The 26,908-nt window shown below is 40.8% G+C and overlaps 1 protein-coding gene across 8 annotated transcripts; it reads right to left on the bottom strand.

Annotated features, from left to right (window-relative positions):
- Nucleotides 1–227: 227 nt before the first annotated feature.
- Nucleotides 228–26,666, bottom strand: LOC114298704 (protein PHYTOCHROME-DEPENDENT LATE-FLOWERING). Of its 8 annotated transcripts, XM_082892514.1 has the most exons (16): nucleotides 26,531–26,666; nucleotides 26,291–26,444; nucleotides 22,666–22,747; nucleotides 22,521–22,588; nucleotides 22,325–22,387; nucleotides 19,941–20,021; nucleotides 18,705–18,866; nucleotides 18,529–18,627; nucleotides 18,126–18,281; nucleotides 9,630–10,696; nucleotides 8,928–9,154; nucleotides 8,701–8,846; nucleotides 8,194–8,232; nucleotides 7,662–8,091; nucleotides 7,122–7,583; nucleotides 3,540–4,090 (listed from the first exon to the last, which is right to left on the bottom strand). In XM_082892514.1, the coding sequence occupies exons 2-15, from the start codon at nucleotides 26,408–26,410 to the stop codon at nucleotides 7,189–7,191; spliced, it is 3,135 nt and encodes a 1,044-aa protein (XP_082748640.1). In that variant the 5' UTR covers nucleotides 26,411–26,444; nucleotides 26,531–26,666; the 3' UTR covers nucleotides 3,540–4,090; nucleotides 7,122–7,188. The 8 variants fall into 8 exon arrangements, with proteins under 8 accessions (XP_082748637.1, XP_082748638.1, XP_082748640.1 ...); XM_082892511.1 differs by lacking the exon at nucleotides 3,540–4,090 and adding an exon at nucleotides 228–638 and having other exon boundaries at nucleotides 7,168–8,091; XM_082892512.1 differs by lacking the exon at nucleotides 3,540–4,090 and adding an exon at nucleotides 1,106–1,146 and having other exon boundaries at nucleotides 7,168–8,091.
- Nucleotides 26,667–26,908: the final 242 nt, after the last annotated feature.

Below are 26,908 nucleotides of genomic sequence, written 5' to 3'. Positions count from 1 at the left end.
ATTAGTCTAATCCTTACAATATTTTGAGCGATTGTCTTTATTGCTTCTGTTGTCATCATTTTTTTTTTTTTTTTTGTCTATTATGTTTTCTGTTCAAACAAACCTAAACAATAAATTTTAGGTGCAAATGGAAAAAATTATTTCAGTTTTAAACAAGTATATTTAGAATGCATTCAATTAATTAGAAAAAAACAAAACAAGACAAACATTGAACTTTGAGCATATCAATTAATACAACCTCAGACCCACAATTATTACAAATCTGTTCAATGCTATAACAAATCTGTTTCATCATCAACATTCATCATTAACAACAACAGGAAGCAGCACAAGAATAAGAGATCACTCCAAATTTCAACAGATACCCACACACACCCAATAGCTCACCAATAATTTTCAACAGATCAGCCATACATACGCAATAAAGGGCTATTTTGGGAAAATGGTTATAATCAAATTTTTGGTTAAAAGCTGATTATAATCAGCTTTTTGTGAGAGAGGGAAGTAGGTTATAATCTGGGAAGTAGATTATAACCCACTTCCCAAAAGACCCTAAAATAGCAAGATCAGAGGCTACGATGGCTTCGTGATCACCAGAAGTTGTAGATTCGTTATTGTCTTCATGGACTCCACCATTTCTACACAAAATCAAATTAAAAATAAATAAATAAATAAATAAAACCTAGCTTCAAAAATGGGCTTAAAAATTGTAGATCTAAAGAGAGAGAGGGAGAGAGAGAAAAAAAAAAGAAAAGAAGAAGAAGACGAAGTTTTAACGTAATATTTACCAGTTAAGCAAAAACATAATATTAAGCAAACACTATTCAACATTAATCTATCATGATTTTTCTAAACATAAACTTTTAAAATATAAACATACACATTGTTCAACCAAAAAGAAATATTACGTTGTGTTTTTTAGTAGTGATATGAAAAGGGAAACGGGAAAATGTGAGTAAAATGTGAAACAAATACAAATTTCTATTCAAATCTACCAAACACACTAAACCCAAAAATCCTATGTGAATATTGGAAAATAGACAAGAAAATATTCAAACCCAACTAACCTGTTGTCAAGCCCTCTATTGAAGAAATGGAAGAACTATAATTTGCCTTTTTGAACCCATTCCAACGACCGTTGCTTTTCTGGCGTAATAATTTTTTTTTAACTTCCACAATATATGCAAAAACCAACAAATATAACCAACAAAGATTTGAATGTAATTGCCAAACGCCACAACTCTTGTTAGCAGTTGTGACTGTGCGAGTAAAAGAAATGATCATGTAGCAACACTTAATTGAAACATGTGAGTGAGGGTATTTTGGGGAGTGAAAAAGTACAAAACACTAAAGGATTTTCACATTTTTAAAATAGTAGTAGATAGATATGACAAAATGAAGTTCTTTCTGTGGCTTACTTAACCTTGAGCTTTTGAGATGGTAGTTCTGTTTGTTTCTTCTGAAATTGAGTATCATTTGCATGGTTTAAATAGTTGAAAATACTGTTTCATGTCCCTAAACAAAAAGGGATGGAAAAAAAAAAGGTTTTTTTTTTTTTTTTTTAATAATTCAGTATCCGATGCAATGGACCAACTAATTTATAGGACCAATCCAACTATCCACTGGCTCCAAAAAATTGCTTACACCTAGAAGGTTTTGAACCTAAGACGATGGAGGGAGTACACCCCATCCAAGACCCTGGCCCCGTTTGTTTCCAGAGATGAAATGGAGGGGATTGATAGTGAGGGGATTAATAGTGAGGGGATTGTTAGTGAGGGTCGTTTGTTTTCAGAGATAGAATGAAGGGGATTGATAGTGAGGGGATTAATAATGAGGGGATTGTTAGTGAGGGGATTAGTAGTGAGGGGATTGATAGTGAGGGGATTAGTAGTGAGGAATTGTTAAATTATTTTTATATAAAATAATAAAACAAATAAAAAAATATAAAAAATTAAAAATTATATTTTTAAAAAAATTTCCAATATATAAAAAATAAAAAAAATAAAAAAATTTCTAATCCCCTCACTATTTTTCTAATACCATCTCTACCTCCTCACTATGAATCCCCTCCCCAAGGGTATTAGTAATACCAAGGTATTAGTAGTATCCTCCCTATCTCTCAAAACAAACAAGGTATTAGTAATACCAAGGTATTAGTTAGTCCCAAGGTATTAATAGTCCCTAGACTATCTCTCAAAACAAACGCCCCATATACTAATCCCAAGGTACTAGTAATCCTAATCCCCTTGCTATAACCCAAAACAAACGGGGCCTAAAGCCTTGACCATTAGGCCAACCCTGAGAATTGAAATAATAATAATAATAATAATAATAATAATAATAATAATAATTCTTAATGCATAGGTAAATAGAGGTGGCAAACAAATGGATTTGGGTGAGTCAAACGCTTTTATGCTTTTAGAACAATCCAAATCCAAATTGGCCTATTTAACAAGCAAGTTTAAGCGAGATGGACTAAATTAGATACAGGTTGAATGAATGGACCCAATTAACCCCTTTTATTATTTTTTTTCCTTCCAATAGATGGTGGAGATGGTATTCATAAAAACCCATTTATAGATTTGGATGAATTTAAATTAGTGTAATTACATGAATTCATAATTGCGAGTTGAATTTGTGACCTCTAAATAGATATAAATAATAAATAAAAAGCCCTGCAATAATGAAATCCTACCATTCCCAGGTTCAACTCCAAACTCCCATCAGTGAAGCCCCTAAATGCAACATTTATGTGCATGCAAATATTTGACTCAACTATAAATTAGCTTCTTCTTGCTTTTAATAATTTTTTTTTAACTTTGTCAAAATTTATTTATTTTTTAGATCCTTCTAAGCTAAATGATTCTACAGAACTTAAAAATTTTAGAATTTTTTGAATGTTTTTTACCAAAGACGGAAAAAAAAAAATCAAATTTTGTCAAAAAGCGTTAAAAGAAGTTTGATTTTTTTTTTTTTTTAAATAGTGAATTACTTTTATAAAAATCAATTTTTAATCATTATGATCGTCAACAAACCTGAAAAGTAATTTTAAAAAATGACACAAACTTGAAAAGTTCATTAAAAATAAACAAAAAAAATAAAAAAGGGTCAATTTATAAAGTGCAGCTAAAGGAAATCAGTCCAACCAAAATATGGGTGAGCAACCCCTCTACTGTTTAACTCATCTAACTATCTAATTGTTTTCAGTTCAAGTCAACAAGACCTTGTCTTTTGGTAATTCAATATGGTTTGATTCAGTTCATCCAGTCAGAGAAAAATTAATAAAAATAAAAATAAAAATAAAAATAAACTGGATGAATAACCGGGTGACTAATTCGAACAATTTAACAATTTGCAAAGGGACAACACTGATAATGCCAAACTTAAGCATGACAGCATTTAGCAATCACTGTAAAACCCTGCTAGCAAAGATTCAGGACAAAGTTTCAACTAAATTCTGAGATCACATACAATACAAAGATACTATAGATCCAACAGAACTGCATGAAATCATATTCTTGGAATCAACTATGTAGAAGTTTAATCAATACTAGATAGATTCCATTCCATAACAAATAAAAAATAAAAACTGACAAATCCAGATTTCCAGAATATGGGCCAAAAGCCTGAAAAGAAGGAGGTTCAAAGAACTGAAACAAATAACATCAAGTTTGATATACATACATACATACATATATATATATATATATATATATTTGATAAGTAACACTGATATACTAACACATTAAGCAAAATAAAACAAGTTATGATCAGATTTGAAGCCTCATATATTTGACAAAGGATGTGTTTTTGGCTTCACACTTTAAGAAAACAATTAGTCAATGGAGTGCCAATAGGACTGGATTTGAAATATAAATCATGTGAATTGTGGTGAAAGGGCTTTGGTATGTCCTCAATATTGCTGTGACAGTAAATCTGGATGAGGAAAACCTACCAACGCAATTGAGCAAAAAACTGAATTTCAAAACAAGCAAATTCGACAACAAAGCACAAGGGCTATAACAACACATAACTACGTTTGTGTATTTAACAACTAAGGAAGCAAAAAAGACTATGCAGCTATATGCACCTGTAAAAAATAGATGTATTATTGATTGATATTTTGATATATTACAATGATTCCTATATATAGAAGAGAGGATGTGGGAAGAGAATAGGTGAGTGTGTAGTAGGTATGGAGTAGGTGAGGAGTAGGTGGAGAGTAGGTGAAGTAGGTGAGTGTGTAGTAGGTGGTAGTGGTAGGTGTGTAGTAGGTGAATTTTAACAGCCCCCCGCAAACTCAAGGGGGATAGGAACTAACCAACTTGAGTTTGGAGAGAGTAACAAAACAAGAAAATACATAAAAATAAAAGAGGATAGGAGACACTGTATGGTCATGTCAGACCATTGGTGAAGACACTGGATGGTGGTGTCATAACGTTGTAGAGGACACTGTATGGGGGTGTCATAACGTTGTAGAGGACACTGTATGGTGGTGTCATAACGGTGTAGAGGACACTGGATGGCGGTGTCAGACCGATGTAGAAGACAGTTTATGGGGTCATGCCGGACCGTTGTAGTAGACAATGTTGTGACAGTTTACAGAGTCTTGCTGGACCCTTGTAGAAACTAACCGGAATCAATGTCGGGACAGTTTACAGAGTCTTGTCGGACCCATGAAGGAGCTAACCGGAATCAATGTCGGGACAGTTTACAGAGTCTTGTCGGACCCATGAAGGAGCTAACCAGAATCAATGTCGGGACAGTTTACAGAGTCTTGTCGGACCCCTAAAAAGTCGCACCCTCAAAAGGTGTGCCCAATCGGTCAAAAAAGGCGTGCCATCAAAAGGCGTGCCCAATCCATAAAAAGGTGTGCCATCAAAAGGCGTGCCATCAAAAGGCGCGCCCATGTTGTCGTCGAGCGCCGAGCGGCGCATGATGCGCGTATCTGCCTCTTCGTCAGGGTCTTTATAAACTGAGGCGGAGGCTGTGCTTGAGACAGAAGCGAAGACAAAAAAACTTTGTGAAAAAACTTCTGAAAAAAACTCTTCATTTTCTGAGAGAGATATTTGTTTTCTGAGAGATTGTCTCTAAGAGCTGCAAATCTTGAAACACTCTGTAATACTCGGTTGCCCAGAAAATGGCCTCTTCTTCCCGTTCAGCTACCCAGAATATGGCCTCTTCATCCCGTGGTCTGCTCACTCTCTTTCCCGACCTCAACGAGTCAACAAGAGAGATAACTGGTGCGGTGGCCAGTGAACCTCAACCAAGCGCCTCTGGTTTTGCTCCGTTGAACTTTCCGATGCGGTCGGTGGAGCAAAAAATGGCAGTGCAAACTGATATTGAGGCCAATCAGTATACTTTGAAGTCATGTGTGGAGACCATGACGGCGGTCACAAACCTGTCGCACCGGCTGCAAAGTAGGACAAATGAGGTGTAACAGTTAAACGCCCAACTGGCTCTGCTCCAACGCATGTATAAGGATGCGCGAGCAGAGATAAGTGTGCTAAAGGCGGAAAATAAGGAGCTGAAGCGGAAGGCCACCGTGATGTTCCGATTTGGAGGGCCGCCATATGCTGCAGTGGAGGAGCAGGGAGTAGTGATCGTGCCCAGTGGAGCGGGAAACATGGAGGCAACACTGGCAAGGGCCGCCCAGGACGGAGGCAAGAAGAAGAGACCTGCGGCACAGTAGAGAAGAAAAATGCCGCCTGTGGATGTGGTTGTTTGGGTTTTGGTTGTGTGGTCTTGGTTTTTTTGTTTTTTTGTTTTTTTTTTTTGTCTGATCGGGGTGGATCCCCAGCATGAAGAAATGACAAGGTTGTGGAATGTTTTTGGTGTTATTTTGTGTTGTTTAATAATAAAAATAAAAGAAAATAAAAATAGATAAAAAAAAATATTTTTGGATGGGTTATTTGAGAAAGAGATATTATTATAGAGTGGATATTTGAAAGAGAGGAAAAGTGGTTGGGAGAAAATAAATAAAAATAATTGATTTTGAAATCAAACGGAAGAGATTGGGGAAATAAGGAAAGTGGTTCACGTGGTTGTTGTTTTTTTTTTGGAATGAAAAAGAGAAGATAAAATAAAATAAATAAAGGTAATGTTGAGGGCGGTGGTGTAGTGGTTTATGTGTAGTTGATACCAGCTTTGTCTGGTACTCATTACTTGAGCATTATACAACTCCAAATAAAATAAATAAAGGAAAAGAGGGGGACAAAACCCATGTGCTCTGCTTCACTGTCTCCAAACAAGAGAGAGAAAGAGGGAAAGACTGCAGCGCACACTAAAGACTGCAGCGCACACTAGCGCCAGGCCATTCTTTTCTTCTCTGGTTCGGTTTCATGAATTCTGCTCTCTCTACTCTCTTCTCTCCCTCTCTCTACAATTCAGTTGGAGGAGAGACTGTGTTGAGAGGTGTTTAAATGGAGTGATGGTGTAGAGTCAACCACCACTCGTTGCAACTACCCCCTCAGATGAAAAAGTTTGGTATAGGTGCAGCAAGTGTGCTGCCCTTCCAAAGGACTGCACCACCGTGCAGAAATGTTACATTGAGCTCTCCAAGCAAGTCAAGGCAAAGCTCGGAAAGGTGGATGAGTACTTCCTCAAGCTGGCTGACGCCATGGTCACATGGATTGAAGCGTGGGATGAACTCAACCCGGCTGAAGGAGAAGCAGTTGTACTAACCAAAGAATCCGGAAGTATCATACTGCAACCATTGATGTGCCTGGACCTGAAGTTCATCGATTGGCTGCTATGGCTGGAAAATATAAGATATATTTAGTGATGGGTGTGATAGAGATGACAGCGGAATAGGTTGAGGTCCGGCGGGCGGCTAAGGTGAGGTTGCCGCCCGCCGGGGAAGCGAAAATACTAGGTTCTAAACCTGCTCTGATACCATGTAAAAAATAGATGTATTATTGATTGATATTTTGATATATTACAATGATTCCTATATATAGAAGAGAGGATGTGGGAAGAGAATAGGTGAGTGTGTAGTAGGTATGGAGTAGGTGAGTGTAGTAGGTATGGAGTAGGTGAGGAGTAGGTGGAGAGTAGGTGAAGTAGGTGAGTGTGTAGTAGGTGGTAGTGGTAGGTGTGTAGTAGGTGAATTTTAACAGCACCTTTCATATTCACAAAAACTTTGCTAAGCTAAGTTAATTACATTACCGGATTATCCAAAAGTCTTCATCATTTGACCCCACCAGTTTGGCCACTTCTACGCAACTCCATGGGCGAGCTTGTGCTGCAACTATTCCCAGGATCCATTGGATGAGGCACTGATACAGAGCTAATTTGGGAATGTTGCTCCATTTGAATCAGATTTGAGAGACTAAGAGGTGAACAACCATGCTCAGTCCAGCTGGTTGTTTCTGGAGGCTGGAGTAGTGACCTCATATAAAATTGATGTTGCATCTGTATTGGTGGTGGCCACTGGTTGATTGCATGATATGCCACCCCAGGAACATTAGGTTGACATGTTGGCGCCACATCAGCGCTTCCATCAATTGAAAATCCACTCGTTGACGCTCTTCCTCCATTTTCTGATGTTCTCATCCTTCCTAAAACTGCAGCTTGAGTACCCCCTGTGCCCACAATGTTACCAAATGAATTAAGATCGATATTTCCAAGCCCCTGGGCCCCACCACCTAATTGCATGGTACCTGGGTAACCTGTTGCAGCACCAAATTCTTCCATCATCCGCGTCTTCTTCAAAAGATGTTGTTGTAGCCTATATCTTTGCATCATCTGTAACTGTGAAAAGGCACGCTTATTCATAATATGTGAAGCAATTTCGAGTGGTGGGTTGGAGAAACAACCAGCTGATACCGGTAAAGCAGAGTTGAAATTGCCAGAAAAATTATTCTGTGATGGTAATTTTCCAGGGTTATAGGTAGATACGCTACTGTTCATTGGATTAAACGTGTAAGGAAATTTCCCAGGGGCCAGAGTTGGGGGAACTAGCTCGACCTGTTCAGCCGCTGGAGTAGCAGTAGTAGTAACGGTTTGTTGTTGACTAGTAGAGCTTTCGTCAATAACAAGGGGTGCAGATTCTATTCGATCACCAGCTAGATGATATCCTTCACGCATCATCTACACAGGAAGAAGCAGCATACATAAGCAAACCAAACTAAGCCTTGTGTCCCAATCAAGGGGGGTCGGCTACATGAATCCTTGTCAAGGCAATAAACCTACCAGTGAGCAGAACTGAGCGGCAAACAGGTCTGCATGATGCTGCAAAATGCACATGCACAGAAGTGAGAGTAATCAACCAAGCATAACAGTTTCCTCGTTTTTATACATCCGTTACCATTTCATTTGTATCTTCATTTCCTAATTCTCTCATTTCAATGTGTCAGAGAAGTCAAAGTTCAAAAAGTACCCAGCTTGGTGAATTTTATTTTTACTTTTTTTTCAAAGAATTTAAAGTAGTCTAGGAAATATTGAGAATTCAAAATAGGATAAACCATGTCTAGCCATTCATATATATATATATATATATATTTATGTTGTTAGTAAACTTTGACGAAAGCTTGTAAACTGTAAAAATGTCCGCAAATAGTTCAAAAATTATGAAATAAATTTTTTTTTGAAATTCCTCTGCTTAATATCATGAGAAGACAATTCAAGAATTTGAAGAAACTTGTCACTGTTCTTCCAGGATAATAAAAATCTTGTGATAACTGCAAATGGAGAACTTACAGTGTTAGTGAAGGTTTCTAAGAGATGCAACTCAATGCAATCAAACTTTTCTTGATCATAAATAACAGTTGCTTCCACTATTCCCTCATCAAGCTTCTCCAATATGGTGAGTTTGTTCTGAGCCTCACTATTGGCAATATCATTTCCTGAAAGTACAGGGTAATAATAAGAAACATAAGAGTCGGCTGCAGTTTCAAGGGGGACCATTTCAGGCAGGCAGGACATACCTTGAGAAACATGAGATGAACGTACAAATGTAAACTTCCTAGTCTTAAAGATGTTATGATTATTTTCCGAGGAGCAATCCAAATGAGAAGTCGTGTCCGAGTTACCATCTTCGAAGTTCTTATCCTCAGAGTTCATTATCTTGGAAGCTACCAGTTGAGCTGTGCAGGAAAAGAACTTCCTTTCAAAAACCTGACTGAACTTACGTTTTCTGTTATTCAGTGCATACCTGAACACAGAAAAAATAATGTTTCACATATGCTCTATCACTTGCGCTTGTTTGTCTCAGTGGAATTCAAACAGAAAATATTTTCTACAGAAACTTTTTCAAAAAATGTTTTGTGGAGAAAACCTACGTTTGGTTGCATCCTTGAACTATTTTGTACTAATGGTTGTATTAGTGGTGGTGGGGGTGGAAGGGTGAAGGAGGAGGAGGTGGTGGGGTGGTGGTGTGACGGTGGCAGTGTCGGTGGAAGTGTGGTGGCATTTGTCCGGAAAAGTTTTTCAAACTTTTAAAAGTGGAAAAAATATTCTTCCCAAATAGTCTTGTTATCTGTTGACCACGGAAAATGTTTTCCGTTTTGACTTTCGTTTTTTGTTGTACCAAACACTAGAAAATGCAGAAAACATTTTCCATCCCAAACAAATGGAGCATAAAAGAAAAAGTGTCTGCACAACAGATTAGAGTATAAATTGGTTCGCACCTCTGAGTCACCGTTTTCACTTTTGAAATCCTATCAAGCAAGGGATCACTAATTCCTGAAAGCATGGGAGTCTGAAGGACAGGGTTATCAAGTACCGAAGGCCAGGGTAAGGGAGTTCCCACTGGAAGGTAAACTGTATTGGCAGTATTCATTGCACTAGTGCCTGCAAGAGTTTCTACTTTTTGCATACAGCCTTTAAGAAGAGAATTTGATTTTCTCTTCGTCCGGAGAGGTGCCTCTTTTGGCAAAGAATTATCAAGACAAGAATGTACCAATGCATTTACATCACCAAAAGAAACTAGAGAATGTGGCAAAGCTTTCCCCTTCTGACCCTGAGTGACAACTTTTTCATTTGTTAAATTCTTTCCAATAGACTCAGTCATGTGATTCCACTGCATTGCATTAGCAGGGACTGATAATGGCAGCAGCTGTGATTGCAGAAGATTAGATTGATCATTTCTCATATCCATTATATGGCTGTTATCTTTGGTGTTGCCATCATTCAAACTTGGAAAACTACCAAATTCAATAGGTTCTTCTTTCTTTCTAAAAGTAAACACTTCAGGCTGCGGCTTTGGAATACCTTCAAGGACTGCTTGTTGACCATTTTTTCTTGACAGTGACGGATGCATCTTTTCATGAATTCTTTCATGTGAAATCCTTTCAGCTTCAATCCATTGATGTACCCTTTTGTTTTTCCTCTGTAGTTCAATGGCAAGCTTGGTTTCAGCTTGGAACTCTGGAAGCTGCTCTTCAGAGAAGTCCAGTGGTTCTTGATTTGGTTTCTTACTAATAGGTCCTCGGTTTGCTATTGTTCCATATCTTCTCTGCTCACCAAGGGTCAACGAACTGGGTATTCTTGGATCAGTGTTACCATGATTTGGTTTGGGTGCAGAGATAATATTTGATGGTGTTAGAGCTCCAGAAGGACATTGATTGTAAGTAACTGCTAATTGATAGTTTGCCTGGGATGTTAAAAGGGAAGATTGTGACATGTTCTCTTGGAGAACATAATCTCTCTGTGAAGTAGTGATAGAGCTGGAGACAAGTTTGGAATATTGAACTCTGACATGGATAGGCCCACAAGGCACACGGCCCACGGTAAACCACCCCGAACCCAGTGCTTGGGGCCAATGGCACAACCCGGTTGCTTGGATGACAAGGCCCAGAACAGCTGGAGGCCACCTAGACATGAAGGGCCAACGGCATTTAGGCACACGGCAGGTGGGACACGGGCCACATCAGCAGACAAAGATCTGCAGAGTTATTATCACAACACATCACCATTAATGCAACCCATCACAGCATTTATTACAACAGCACTCCCCGCCGGAACAGAGCCTCCATCACCCTAAACAAGATGAGCTATGGCACAGGCTTTCGGCGGAAAAAGCACGTCACAAGAGACAGGAAAAATGATGACCAAAGGATATAAGCAAGGATAAGAGGAAGAAAAAGGAGGTCATCTGACGGAGCCAGCCTTCCTGAGCCGGATTCTGGAGAACCTGGGCCGGTCCGACCCATCCACCCGGGAATCGATACATCATCAGTTGGCGCCGTCTGTGGGAAGTTACTGGTTTATTCGCGCGGTAGTTGTGTTCACTACCGCCGGAGCCCTCCCTTCTCACTATCACCTCTCCTTTTTGCCCATCTAGGTGCATGGTCACGACTAGGTCCATGGCTTCTCACCACAATGCCTCCGGCCACCAAACAGACCCCTCCCACCCAATCAATCCACCACAATACATCATCGAGCTCACCAACAGCATTAACCGCATGGCCGAGCAAAACCAGGCCCTGATCAATGCTTTACTCCAAAGAAACCCCCCCGTTCCACCTCCAAACGTTCCCCCCAACCAAGGAACAGCCCCAGACCATCCCGCTCCACAGCCCCCTCCACCTAACCCAGAAGGTTCGCAGCACCTTCCTCCCCAACATGAAAACATACCACCTCCACAATACAGCACCTTCCTCCCCAACATGAAAACATACCACCTCGATGATGTATTGTGGTCCTCACCGACCAGCCCCTGAAGAAGGTCATGCAGCAACCGGAACTCTCAGGCAGATTGATGCAGTGGTCAGTAGAACTCAGCCAGTTTGACATCTCTTACCGACCTCGGACAGCAATCAAAGGGCAAGCTATAGCTGATTTCATCATGGAATTCACTAAACCGACCCCGACCACCACACCCCCGCCCTTACCAACTCTAACAGAGCCAGAAGACCCTCATTCCTGGACCCTCAATGTCGATGGGTCGTCCCGAAGAGAAGGAAGCGGTGCCGGCATCATCCTCACCTCTCCTGAAGGCGGTCACTTCAAATGTGCCCTCCGTTTCCTGTTTGAAGCAAGCAACAATGAAGCCGAATATGAGGCATTATTAGCAGGACTCCGCCTCGCCAAGGACATAGGGGTCAGCCACCTCCGAGTCTTCAGCGACTCCCAACTCGTCGTCGGTCAAATGACGGGGGATTTTGACGCCAAGGACGATACGATGCGAGCCTACAGAGACCTGGCACTCCCTCTTGCTCGCCTCTTCAATACCTTCCACATCAAACATATTCCTCGGGCAGACAACTCCAAAGCAGACGAAATGGCTCAGCTGGCTTCAGCTGACCATCCTACTCTCAGCCATGACGTCCGCATAGAATACCTACACCACCCGGCCGTTTCACCGAGTCTACAAGCTATACAACACATTCAAAATGAACCTATCCCATGGGCATCCGACATCCTCCTATTCCTGACCACAGGAGCACTCCCAGAGGACCAGCAGCAGGCTTCCAAAGTCCGATCCCGAGCGTCCAATTACGTCATCATCGACGACATATTGTACAAACGCGGTTTCTCCCGGCCATACCTACGCTGCCTCAATCCAGCGCAAGCAACTTACGTAATGCAGGAAATCCATGAGGGGATTTGTGGCAATCACTCAGGAGGCAGGTCCCTTGCCCAGAAGGTACTCCGTACTGGGTATTTTTGGCCAACGCTCAGTCAGGATACGACTGATTTCGTGCTCAAATGCGACAAATGCCAACGCTTCGCCAACATCCCTCATGCTCCTCCTACAGAGTTAATCACACTCTGCAGTCCTTACCCGTTTGCCAAATGGGGGATTGACCTGGTCGGTCCCTTTCCCACCGGTCGAGGTCAGACCAAATTCGCAATCGTTGCCATCGATTACTTCACCAAGTGGGTCGAAGCTGAACCCCTTGCCACAATCACCGAGCGGAACACAACCAGGTTTATCTGGCAATCGATCATTTGCCGATTTGGCATCCCTCAAGCCATCATCTCTGACAATGGCAAACAATTCGATAACGCGAAGTACAGAAAATTTTGTGCAGATCTCCAGATCCAACCGTGCTTCTCCTCCCCCGGTCACCCCCAGGCAAACGGCCAAGTTGAAGTCACCAACCGTTCCCTTCTCAAAATCATCAAAACCAAGCTCGAAGCTGCTAAAGGCCTTTGGGCCGAGGAACTGCCCAATGTACTCTGGGCTTACCGAACCACTGCTCGCACCCCCACCGGCGAAACCCCTTTTCGTTTAACATATGGCGCTGAGGCGGTTATCCCGGTAGAGGTCGGCCTCCCCACTCCTAGGGTTTTACACCCGGATCTGGCCTCAGCCGAAGAGCTCCATCGAACACACCTCGATCTAATCGAAGAACTCAGAGAAACCGCTGCTGTCAGATTGGCTTCTTACCAGCAGAAAATGAGAACACACTACAACCGCCGAGTCCGACCTCGGGAATTCTCCGTCGGGGATCTTGTCTTACGAGAAGTGACTCTCGCCACAAAGAATCCAGCCGAGGGCAAACTGGCAGACAAATGGGAGGGCCCCTACATCGTCAAAGCCCGACCACGACCAGGCACTTACCGACTCCAAGACATGGAAGGCCGAGACCTGCCCCATCCCTGGAATGCAGAACATCTGAAGCGTTACTATCAATAAGTTCATATTTTTATATTACCAATATTGTTGTATTCCCCTTTTCTTTATATATAAAGCAAATTCCGATTGCAGATCTACACTGTCATAATTCAAATGTTTGTATGACGATCCCAGCAACTCACAACTTCACAACCTCGGCCAACCTCAGCACTTCAAAGCCTCGGCCAGACCGAGCACTCAAAGCCTCGGCCAGACCGAGCACTCAAAGCCTCGGCCAGACCGAGCACTCAAAGCCTCGGCCAGTCCGAGCACTCAAAGCCTCGGCCAGACCGAGCACTCAAAGCCTCGGCCAGTCCAAGCACTTCAAAGCCTCGGCCAGTCCGAGCACCTCAAAGCCTCGGCCAGTCCGACCACTTCAAAGCCTCGGTCCTCGGCCAGACCGAGCACGTCAGAGCCTCGGCCAGACCAAGCACTTCAAAGCCCCAGCTAGACTGAACACTCGACCAAGCACTCCAAAACCAAACAAGGCTACATCTTTTCACACTTGGTCACATTTTTAAACTTCCCCACAACACTTACTTACTCTTACCTTCATGTTTACACTCTCACTCGTCCGTTTTGAAACCTCCTCATAACACTTACCTTTTTCACATTCACTTTCAAATTTACACTTAACTGTCTAGCTACTACTTGTAACTTACCCTTTACCCTCATTTGTGGACTTTTACTGCACAAAATTTCTTACTCATTTTTACCGCACAAGGTTTTTATTCACTTTTGCTGCACAAATAGTCAGCTGCCAACAGACACAAAATAACATTCGTACACAAATTCATCTTAAACAAACTCTTCACGTATTTATTCATTCACTCATAGAATTACAATGTAAAAAAAAAAAAAAAAAAAAAAAAAAACAATGCACAAAAATTACAATGTATACACTTAACCAAACCCCACAGAACACGCCCAGCTCTTCTTCTTCTTGGCTACTCTTCCTCGCTGGATGCTAAATCCTCTTCTTCAACGCCTTCGTCCAGGGGGGTCTGGGCCACATCATCTTCGCCGATTGTCACGCTACTCAGGTCCAAGTCTGGAAACAGCTCCTCAGCTCTACGCTTGAACATTTTCCAACCACTGTCCCAGTACTCGGCCATTTCATGCTTATAGCAGTCGGACTGCTGGAAGCTTTCAATCACCTCTGATTCTGTCCTACCTCCAGCAGTCTTCCTTGACAGGCCCAACCCCCCAGGCTCTTGACCAGCCAGACTCCTGGCGACAGCAGCATCCACCTCCATTTGAAATTCGGAGGACCCTTTATACTGCTCCACTGCTGCGACGCATAGATCAGGGTAGGCCGCCTTTTCAGACGCCGCCTTCGCCCTCTCCTCGTCCAGCTCCCTTTGCAGAGCCACCCTTCCAGCGGCTGCCGTCATCCTCTCCTCTTCCATCCCCTTCCTCAGACCCTCTAGCTCCGCCGCCATCTTCACCTTCTCCATCTCCCATTCCCTCAGAAGCCTCCCCTTGTCCTCCTCTGCTCTGGTGCGCTCCTCCACCAGCTCCTTCAGCAGGTCTCCAATTCTGGAGTCCGCTTCATCCTTCTGCCTGACCAGCTCTTCATTGCTGGCCATAGCCTCCTCATGCCTCTCGACCGCCACCGCGCAGGCCTTCTCGGACTCTTCCAATTTTTTGTGCTCACCAGCCAGTTGGAACTCCAGTGACACAACCTTACGGCGTGTGTCCTCCAGTTCCAACTTGACTGCTGGCAGGTCGGCATAGACAGTCTCCCAGTCGGCACTATCCTCCCTCAACTTGGCCAGCTGGACCCTGACCTCCTCAGCCTTCAACTTGGCGGCCCCAGCTTTCCTGAGAAGAGCCCCCGCTAAGGTAGTCACCTCCATTTGGGCGGAGCATAACCCCCTCAGCAGGTCGGCCTCACTGTACCCAGATGCCGCGCGCAGAGCTCCTTCGTCCACAATCCTCACCAGGCGGTCGGCTCCCGCCCTGGCTGGGCCTTCTTCTCCCTCCATCCTCCCAGCTACCGCGCGCGCATGATAAATAGCCGTGGCCACACGAACCCCCCCTTCCTGGGGGTCGGGCCTCCCCTGAGCCTGTTCCCTCCCGCTCGGCGCCGCCTCCCCCACCCCAGCCTCCGCTTGTACTGGTGGACCCACCTCCACAACCTCCACCGTTGGGATGATCTCCACTTCCTCTGGGGCGTCCTTTGCCGCAGACTCCTCTGCATCCGTTGGGGCCACCTTCGCCCTCTTGGCCCCAGACTCCTCTGCAGCCTCCTCTGGAGCCCCCCTCTTCTTCTTCTCCTTCTTTTTCTTCATGACCGTCACAACCCCTCTGGCCTTTTCCTTTATAGGGTCTACAGGCGGCGGAAGCGGCTCAAAGCTACCCAAGTCTTTTTCCCCCAAAGGCCTAGGGCGCGGTCGGATCCTCTCCCGCGAGAGCGGTTCAGCCGGTCGGCCCCTCTGCGCCTCTATCAACTTCGCGGCCTTGGCCATAATGGCTCGATCCTCCATCTCCTGTGCTCTTCTCCTCTCTTCCAACTCCCCCCGGTCGAGGTCTCCACCTTTCGGCTGCGGTCCCAACCCCGCCTCAAACAGTGCTGACGGCTGGACAAGATCGTCCCATCTGGCTTTCTCTCTCTCTCTCCACTCCCTCACTTTCTTCACCCTCTCTTCCGCCACCACCCCTAGCCTAGACTCCATCGACCGATTTGGCACCTTCCACATGGTGCGCACCCCCATCCCCCCATTAACTGACACGAAAAACCACCGTGGCCGCCACCCCTTGATCGACGTAGGCAGCCCCGCCACCAACCCCCTGCCCATCACTGCTTGTAGGGTGACCCACGTTTCTTGCTGCCCCGACGCTTTGTAACATGAGAAGAACTCGTCGATCGTCATGGCCTCTCCTCCATTCGCCTTAGGCCACGCACTCGCACAAGCCATCAGAATCTTCCACGCATTGGGCATCAACTGCCCCGGCGCTACCTCCAGGCGATTTAGCACATCAACCACCACTTGAGGCAATGGCAGCCTCAGCCCCCCTTTCAGCGCCTCCTCGTACAGGGAAAACTCCCCTGGCTTCACCATAGACGGCCTTTCCTCTGACGTCGGCAACCGTAAATCTACCTCCGCCGGAATCTGGTATCGCCCCCTAATCGCCTCCAAATCCGCCACCGTGAGCGTGGATCTGTCCGCCTTAGTGTGCCACTGCCCCGACTCCACCTGGTTTAATGGCTTTGGGGCCAATATCAAGTCCGATGCCTCTGCCCTGTACTGCGCTGCTAACTCCTCCCCATCATCGTCCCCCAACGGGTCTACCCTCACGTTAACTACTCCTTCTTGTGCCATTTCTAGGGCTTGCTCACAAAACACTTCTGACGCAACCACAAGAAAGTTGAGAGAATGCTACACAGATATGTCGCACACCGTGCAAGAGTTGGATATTTTGAGTTCTTGTCCCACGGTAGGTAAAACGCATTATACCTAAAACCTACGGTTTTGCCCGTATTCCACGGATCCACATTAATTTTCACCCGTTTCAAAACCTTTCAAATCAACCGCCAAAACCGCCTTTTTCAAAACCCCCCCTGACCTATCGCTTCATTTCCTGCCCCAACGCTTCATCTTCCCCCACGACACTGCCACGTGTATGGCCACGATGCACTGTCCCCTACCCTTACCCTGTCTTTTCCATTTTCACATCAGCACATTTTAGAACCCCACGCCCCCCTGGTCGGCACACCTCACGGTCGACCCCCGCCGCTCGGCCACCCTCGTGGTCGGCCCACCTCACGGCCGACCCCTCCCGCTCGGCTACCCTCATGATCGGCACGTCTCACGGTCGACCCCTGCCGCTCGGCCACCCTCGTGGTCGGCCCACCTCACGGCCGACCCCTCCCGCTCGGCTACCCTCATGATCGGCACGTCTCACGGTCGACCCCTGCCGCTCGGCCACCCTCGTGGTCGCCCCGCCTCACGGCCGACCTCTCCCGCTCGGCCACCTTCCAGTCGGCCTCTCCACCCGTTTCACACTTCTCTCCCTTCTCACTATTCCCTTCGTTGGTCTAAAGCTGCACTCGGAAATGGGGGACTACTGACATGGATAGGCCCACAAGGCACACGGCCCACGGTAAACCACCCCGAACCCAGTGCTTGGGGCCAATGGCACAACCCGGTTGCTTGGATGACAAGGCCCAGAACAGCTGGAGGCCACCTAGACATGAAGGGCCAACGGCATTTAGGCACACGGCAGGTGGGACACGGGCCACATCAGCAGACAAAGATCTGCAGAGTTATTATCACAACACATCACCATTAATGCAACCCATCACAGCATTTATTACAACAGCACTCCCCGCCGGAACAGAGCCTCCATCACCCTAAACAAGATGAGCTATGGCACAGGCTTTCGGCGGAAAAAGCACGTCACAAGAGACAGGAAAAATGATGACCAAAGGATATAAGCAAGGATAAGAGGAAGAAAAAGGAGGTCATCTGACGGAGCCAGCCTTCCTGAGCCGGATTCTGGAGAACCTGGGCCGGTCCGACCCATCCACCCGGGAATCGATACATCATCAAACTCTATCTTGGAATTCTACATCAGATTGAATGTTTGAATTCCGAGGTGCACAAACTTCTGACATTTGGAATCTAGGGGATAGGTTGCCGGAAACTTGGTCTATTGTGGTTGCATCATTGAGCTTTCTCTTTTTTCTATTCCAGGAAATTCCCAAATTGAGCTGCAACAAGTGCCAATCATCAGCAAACATAATATAGAAGTTTCAGGATGCACTCAAACTGACGAAAGAGGAAATGGATGAGCTTTCCGTTACAACCATAAAAATAAAAATTCAGAAAAATTTTGTTCAATGGTGAAAATGGCATTGGAAACTCAATGGGAAAAAAATGAAAAACTGCTAAGCCGCAGAAGAAAAAAAAATCATAACTTTGATCAGTAACTACTGTTATATTCTATGCCTTGGTTACCTTCTCTGCCAGAGGTTCTTCACAAAATCTATCCAGCATTGGCTTTGGATCCAAATGAAGATCAGGCTGCAGAGCCTTGAGAATTCGGGACTCAAATTCCTGAAACATTATAACATCAGGGTAACAGTTTGAAATTAAAAGCAAAAAACAGGAAGATTCCTAGTAAGTCTACTGACCAATAGATCATTGTAGGTCCAAGAATCATCTGAGATTAATGAGATGTCCTTGACAACACTCTCCATACACATCTGCAGGACCTTTTTGTATGTAACTGGAGAATTCTCCACTGAAGAAGCAGTGTCTCCCTTTTGGGAAAAGATATTTCGGTAATCTTTAATCTGCATAGAAATTAGAAAGGGAGACATAGAATTATCAAAAGTTTGTTTTCAAAGAATTATCAAATAACGATACAACAATCTGCAAGTCTAGTGATTCTAGGTCTTTTGGGCAATTATATCAAGAAAATCTAACAAACCTAATAAGATTTAAATTATTTGGCAAAAAGGTGCAACAAGCATAACACAAAGTATCATTTCGAAGTTAGCAAGGAACTTTTTGCTTTAGATAAAATAGTCCTTTGTCATCTTAAGTCAAATAAAGAAGAAAACTTATCTTGCATTCAAACTAGATGTCAGATGCCAACTTCCAATTAAGCAATCTATAAAAGTTTAACAAATGCAATTCACTGTCTAGGTAAATTGGCAGTTTGTGTGCATCCACCATTACAGGTACCATAGCAATTCACTGTCTATGTAAATTGGGTATTGAATTTCAGTGTTGAAGACACCATCAGTAAGCTTTCAAAACTTTCCTGTAGAGACATTACCACCTACATACATACTCACGGTAGAATATTAGGAACTCTAAAATATTGCTAGAATCAACCAAATACCAAAAGAACAAGGTAAAATAAAACACCCTTTCAAAGCTTCATAGTTATTTGAACCAAACACCAAACTGCTTCTCAAAAATATTCCATGTTTCAAACTCCCAGGTTGGTGAAAAAAATTAGAACATTACATTAAATATTTCTTGTAGACAAGTTGACCCTCTCAACTTTACCTGAAGGTAGACAAGTTGATCTTACTGTTTTTTCATCACAAGCCAGAGTAAAACTAGTGGTTGCGTCTAACATCAGAACCTCAAACATATTGACATAGTGCTAAGATTAAAGTACTTGCCAACAATTAAGTGGACAGATTCATAGGTGTGTGCAAGCAAGCAAGTCAAATTCCTGTGAGTCTTAACAACTCCGGGAAAGAAAACTATAAAATTGTTTGTAGTTCCTTCCTTCAAGTAGAGACAAACAATTCTAACACGTAAATGTCTACAAAAACATTAAACACACCAACATCAAAATGCAAATCAGCAAGACAATAAATCCAAAAAGAAGTCTGTAGTCCTTATCTCACCTCACACAGAAGAGCTCCATTGACATATTTGCAGGGAAGATTATCAAAAATATCTCCTGGTAAGCACCCACTCTCAATTGCCTGAAGTAAATAATGTAAACAAAAAGCACATCGTAATAAAAATTATATTTTGTCTCTGCAGCTGGCTTTCTTCAATAGAAGAAAAATAGACTAATAATCGCAAATACCGTACACTAGATAACCAGGAACAAATTTTATGCATATTACATAATTGAATAATATAAACTGTATTGAAAAAATAATGGAACAAAAAATTACATGCCTATTGTTCAATTCATCTCCTTATTTCAACCATTTATTTTTTCTATTCTATTGTTACTGCAGGGTTCTGTCACCCTTTTTGGTCAAAACTAATCCCTATGGATGCATGCTGTCACCTGCAAACCAAATGCATAGTATAAAAGAGTGTTGAACTACTGACATCTAGTTCCTGAATCACCACATGGCTCAACTCACTTACCTATGAAGCTTAACTTTATTTCCATTTCAATGTTTAGTATAAGTTCAAACCTTAAATGTTTCATAAAAACACCAATGTTCTGACAACCTATAGGAACTTGAGAAGAGAGAGAATACAAAAAGAAGAATAAAATTTTTGGATCGTTTCAATATTGCACACAATAGACAAAAGGCTTTTAATAATCAAACTCATTGACTTTTTTTTAATACTCAAACTCAGTGGCTCTCGCATATTCTAATAGAATTATGGAATATCTAAAATGCTAGTTACAGGTCACATGATCAACCATCTATATATACAAGGATGTACTACAGTTACCTTTTGGAATATCCTTTCTCTCCTAGTGGCTTTGCATTTTATCAGATACCTCAAGGCTCTCCACAACCTTTCTCTCTCTACAGGTTGCTTTGTTTCACATCCAGACAACCCCCTGTTTCTCAACCACTACTGATTTGTTTTGCCACTCTTCAGTAAGTCCTTGACACTCGGTCAATATTTTTCTACACTAGAAATCCTACCATATGTTTGTTTTTGTTTTTGTTTTTTTTTTTTTTTTTTTTTTTTGTGTTTGTTTAGCTTTTGTTGATCGTCCCTACCGTATTTTGTTGCTAAATCTAGAAGCATCATATGCTGCTTCTCTTATCCCACAACAAGATCCTTTTTAATTGTTCTTTAGAAATTTTTGTACTTTTTGAAGGAAGCTACCTAGTGCCTTGTGATTTACATCAGGGAAGGACATGATAGATGGATGGAGGGTTTTATACTTTCTATTTGCTATTCCTTGTTGAATGTACTTTAAACCACATGCCTAGTTGATAATCAGAAAAGGTGTTTGACATGTATAACATGTTAAAGATTATTTTAGTAAGCCATCATTAAAAATTCAAAGATCTATTAGATTTTAGTATTTGGAAATTATAATACTCAAAAAGGAGCCCATGTTTACATAAGAGCTACCTTTTTTTTTTTTTAATTTATCAGCCAGACATAACAGCTACCTTTACCAATGTTATACGTAAAATTGTCATTTTTAGCACACTATTTGAGGATCAGACCAAAATGATAATACCTTTTTTAAGTAGTTGAATCAATTTAGCCCCTTTCAAAAATGTGTAAAGCATTGTAGAAGTAAGATAACACTATTACAACGAGCACAGTCCTGGATTCTATTATTATACACCATATAGTTAATAATATTGATGAGATTATATCATCTTATTTGAGAAAACAAAGTGCAATACACTCGAATGCTACAAGCTATGTGACATTGTATTCACTTATTTAAGAAACAAGACCCAGTGCACTTGAATACTACAAGAAATGTCACCAGATATTAAAGTTTATATTCATATTAGGATACTACAATGAGGCATGTGCTATACAAACACTTCCTATATCATATTGTTTCACTATTCTTCGGTAGTTCAAATTAAAAATCATAGAAATTTGACAAGTAGTGGAAAGGTATATAGTAGTTGTAAGTATTAACTAGTAACAAACTACATCCTCCTACATTAGCGGGAAAAATGATTGTCAATAAAGTGGCAGCTTTTTAAAAGAGGACAAAATTACCATTTTGCCTCATATTTAATATTTGTTGATCATATAAAAAGTTACAAAATGAATTTGCTGGTTTCTAAAATAGTACAGATCATGTGTAGGCAAACTTTGATAAACAGTAGTTGTGAAAACAAATTAACAAATAATCAAGTATCATATTGCAGTGCGATAACACTTGAAGTTTGATACCAAAGCAAGCTTTTTTGAATCTTTTTTTCAAAAGAAGAGCATATCCTTTATAACTCGTTACTAGTTCAATAAAAGTTCAAAGAGAACATATAGAAAGACAAGATTTAATATAACCCAGCTTAGCCTTATGCTCAAAGGGAATATACAAACTTACACAGAAAAGGATCTCCGATGCCCTGTCATAGGGATGCAACTGCTTGGGAATGTTGTCATACAACTGAAAACATGCATTCCAGTGAATTTATGCAATGCCAATAGAAGGAAAACATAAGAGAATATAATTGCATTATGATAATGACAACTGCCATGTATTAGGAATTATTTAACTTTCATTTCTTAAGAATGCTGACCTGATAGGGTTTTCCAACAGAGAAGCCACTTGGAAACAAGTTCAGTGAAAAGGAAACCTCTGGAACTGCTGAAAAACAAACTGTAGACTCAGATATGAAGAGAGTCTGAAGATGTCATTGCAATTACAAATGCTGTTTAAACTACCTTCTGAAACCAAGCGCAATCCAGGCTTGGCCAATGCATGTGAATAGTCTGTAACTTTATCTCCTAATCCAACGAGATCACCCTATGTCAAAAAAAGTCAATGAATTCACTTCCAATATGGATGAATCATGTATCCTACGTTCACTTCACAGGAAATGAAAGACATAGGAAAACAAAACTGTTTTCCTTTCCAGCTTGCATATTCAATTCTTGTAGAAAAATGTAGGTCCCACCATAATTTCTTTCTTGAAGGAACCATTTCCCTCAAATAATTTTCTATAAAAAGTACAGGATCATGCATCATGCGAGTTCAAATTGTTTTTATACATAAACTTATGTGTAAACTAAATAATTAACAAAAAAAAAGTAAATCATTTGCATTTTCTTTTCCTTTCCTTTACACCATTCCTAACAATTGAATGGAGCCATAGAGACCAAGCTTTATGCTTCAAGTTTTGTATAAGGGTTAAATTTTGGATTCATTAATAAGAAGAAAAATGAATCTCACGTGAAATGGTGAAATTAAATAGTAAAATAATATAATAACAATATGATGAAGCTATAGTACCTAAAACGTGGATTGCTCCGGTATGTGAAACGGGAATGAGAACATGGTACGCCACTTGCTTTAAAATGTGGTACGATAGAGGTAGACTTGTATGGATTATAGTATAAGAATTTAAGGTACCAAAGTAATTTTCTTTTAACTATTAGGTACCCAATAAAATGTAGTCTTTTTTTTTTAACCCAAATTAATCGTGTAGCAAAACATTTCTATAAGCATTGACCCGTTTTTGACTTTTTGTTGTGTCAGAACTTTACTCACCTTGATTTTAGTTCATTATATATATTTTTTTCCCTCCTAAGAAAATATATTGGAACAAACTTTTGGGATCACTTTGGATCACTAAATTTATCATTTTGGAAAGAACGTGCGTTCCAAAACATAATTCAGTAAGGTACCAGCGTTTTCTAGTAGCACTACAAATAAGCTATTTAGGACACATTTGTCATGTTGAAGATCAACCCTTTTAACCTAAAAAGATGCATTTATATTTGTAAGGTGATTGGCCTCCACTTCTCTTACTCTCTTAAAATGCCATAGATGCCTCCTTTCAATTTCAACCTGATCCCCAACAGAGACTCCCCCCCTCTCCCCTTCTTCACTTCAACTTCACTATGCACAAACACTAGGTGAATAAAACGTTAGTATTGTTGCACAAACACAGGCTCCAATGATGGCTAATGTGTTTTTTTCATCACTAATTCAAGGATTTGCTTTGCTGATTATATATGTTTTGCACACACACACCCACATGCTTATTTCAATCTTTTGACCATAAATTTGTACAAATATGGAATTTTCTTCAAATGCGATAGATTATGCACATTATAAGAATGGGCTCAAAACTTGCTAATGCCAAAACACATTTGCTCCTCCATTTCCTTTTATTAAACATTTTACAAAAAAATATATATATATATATTTTTTAAAGTGCATCCATTCTTCTAGGACCGGCTCTAACATTTTTGGGGCCCAAAGTGAAATCCTGACAGCCTTTCATAATTTAAAAAGAAAATAATTATGATCAAAAGATTACGTATCTTTTTTATTTTTTTACATTGCTTACAAAAAGGTTACTTCCCATATACAACTATTAAAATTTACTTGAATATATTTTTTTGATCGGCAAAAGGAAAGCTTTATTGATGGAAAACAAAACGAGAACGATAGTTACATCAATAAAGAAGAGGGTGCAAAGAGCATCACAGTGAAACATTTGGATCCCAACTAGGTTGACACCTAAATGCACACCAAATCATCTGCTAGCACACACTCGAGGCTCCAAGATGGTGAGAAACCATCAAACAGAGCGAAACAAAACAAACAAAACAAAAAGGCCACAGAACACCAAAACAGTGGCTGAGCAAAACAAACAATAGCAGACCAGTAGTTGCACCAGAACTGAGCATAACCACTCACCAAACAAACACCAATCTGTCATCCATAGACACAGCCAGATTTGAGGGTGGAGAACCAAGCCAACATCAGACCAACCCCAGCCACCAACATCTCAACAGTTAGCATGATTGCAGCCTAACATCAAGCTCCCATAGTCATCTCAACTGTTGGCAGCCTAACAGCAAGCACCCATTGTACTTGCATCAGTAGCTAAGCATAACAAACTAGAACCTATAACCAATAATAATGCATATTTGAACCTTGACATATCAACATAGCACTCCACTAATAAACTTCCATCAACTCTGATTACACCACTAATAAACTTGAATATATAACAAGGTTTACAATAAAAAATAAAAAATAAATGATCAAAATAATCCGAGCACAAGTACTAAAATAAAAAGTGTAAAAACTAAAACAAAATATCACTTGAACATCACTATTCTCACATTTTAACTACAAAATTGTTATCAAGCTTGCATAATCCAACTTATCTACTAAATTATTTTCAATGAATAAAATCGTTATTTCATTCAATCTTTCTTGTGACATAGTTGACCGAAGATAATATTTAATCAAATTTAACTTTGAAAAGATTCTTTTCCCATAAATAACTGTAACTAGTATAATTAATTGTATTATATACACAATCCATGCATTTGAGAAACAGCCCTTCATTAATTTCAAATAACTCACAATATTAATCGACTTTTAGGTTTTTTCAGGTAAAAACAATTATCCATTAGTTTAAATAATTCACCACATCAACCATCTATTAGTTTTGAATTTTCACCGAATTTTATTAGGGCCTTTCAAATTCAAATATATATATATATATATATATTGTGAATAGTATAATAGCTATAAAAATAAAAATAAAATGGGCCCCCTTTTTTTGCTTATTTTTTGAAGGCCCAAAGTGGCAACTTTGCTTGCTTTATGCCAAAGTCAGCCTTGCATTCTTTTTTTTTTTTTTTTGATAAATAAAGTCGGCCCTGCATTCTTCTATGAATATATCATAATAACAAAGCAAAACTGCATCAAAAAATTAGAGAAAGGGGTGAACTGAGAAAAGCGGGCTTTGCAGTGTCATTGTCAAGCTCTAAACAACACTAATTATCATTAAAACAAATGACACACACCCTCCCTGTAAAAACGACAACACATACTACATTTCATGTAACTATACATACGGTCAAAACAAAAATAACCATGAATCATTGGACAAACACAATGTCAATATTACAATACAAGTAAACATTGTTTTCCATTACAGAACATTAATATGGCGATTCTATTATGTAAAGTGTAAAACCCCAGTTTGGTATGAAGCTTTGTCACTTTCTTTTTCTTTTTCTTTTTTCATTTATCCCTATGCAACTATCTCAGTTTCAGATTTCAAATTTCAAATTTTCATAACTACTTCAAAAAAACAAAAAAACAAAAAAAATCCACGCCTTCTTGTAACAAATAAACATACAAAACCAACATATATAAACGCAACACAACCCAAAAGGGTCGTCGTTAGGTACATACTCAACGAACAAGACACAGAAAACACCCATTAATCAAAAAGAAGTCCATTGAGAGAGAAATTAAAACATGGGTTCTCTTGGAAATAGCATATATATATATATATATATATATATGTAAATATACCTCATTTTCTCGATATTGAGAGTCAGTTGTTGGGTCATTATCAATTTCTTTGTCCTCAAATTGAAGCAACTTTGGCCTATACCTAGTTCCCGACTTTGCCACCTTGAAGGAGATCCCCATTCTCTCTTTTTCATTCAGGAATTTCACCGAACACCTTCAACAACAGAGATGTTATCTACATAAACTCACATATATCAACAGAGAATGTAGAGAGAGAGACAGAGAGAGAGAGAGAGGTACTGTGCCCTAGGAATGAAAAAAACTGTGGGTACGTTCGAAAAGGGTTTCCGATTTATAGGTCGCCAACTTCGCCATGAACGCTAACACGTAGAGGTGTTGGGGCAGCTCAAATTTTGGCCCCGTCTGTTTATTAATTTACCTTTAGGGCCTGTTTGAGAGATGATTCTTTGTCTTTTTCTTTTTTTGTGTGCGGCTTTTTAATTTTTTTATTAAAATGTGAGGTAAAAAAAATAAACTTACTTCATTTGAAATATGTATTAACGTCTCGTTTGAAAACAGGTTAATTTTTGGTTATTTGGTTAAAATATGAGCTAAAAAAAATTAATATGTTTGGTATGATTTTTTGGCTTTTTATGAAAAGATGTACAAAAAATAGAG

The sequence above is a fragment of the Camellia sinensis genome, chromosome 10, assembly GCF_055761805.1.
Source record: "Camellia sinensis isolate YWXY chromosome 10, ASM5576180v1, whole genome shotgun sequence".
NCBI classification, from domain to species: Eukaryota; Viridiplantae; Streptophyta; class Magnoliopsida; order Ericales; family Theaceae; genus Camellia; species Camellia sinensis.
This window is presented reverse-complemented; position numbering and strand designations above follow the sequence as displayed.

Bases quoted from the DNA above. Each gene is read 5' to 3' on its own strand.
- LOC114298704 (XM_082892511.1), bottom strand. From the start codon at position 26,410: ATGGGGATCTCCTTCAAGGTGGCAAAGTCGGGAACTAGGTATAGGCCA. The intron at 22,589-22,665 runs GTAGTTTAAACA...TTTGTTTTTCAG, and splicing joins ATTGCGCTTGGTTTCAGAAG to CAGTTCCAGAGGTTTCCTTT. The intron at 9,155-9,629 runs GTGCGAACCAAT...TTCTGTGTTCAG, and splicing joins GTGAAAACGGTGACTCAGAG to GTATGCACTGAATAACAGAA.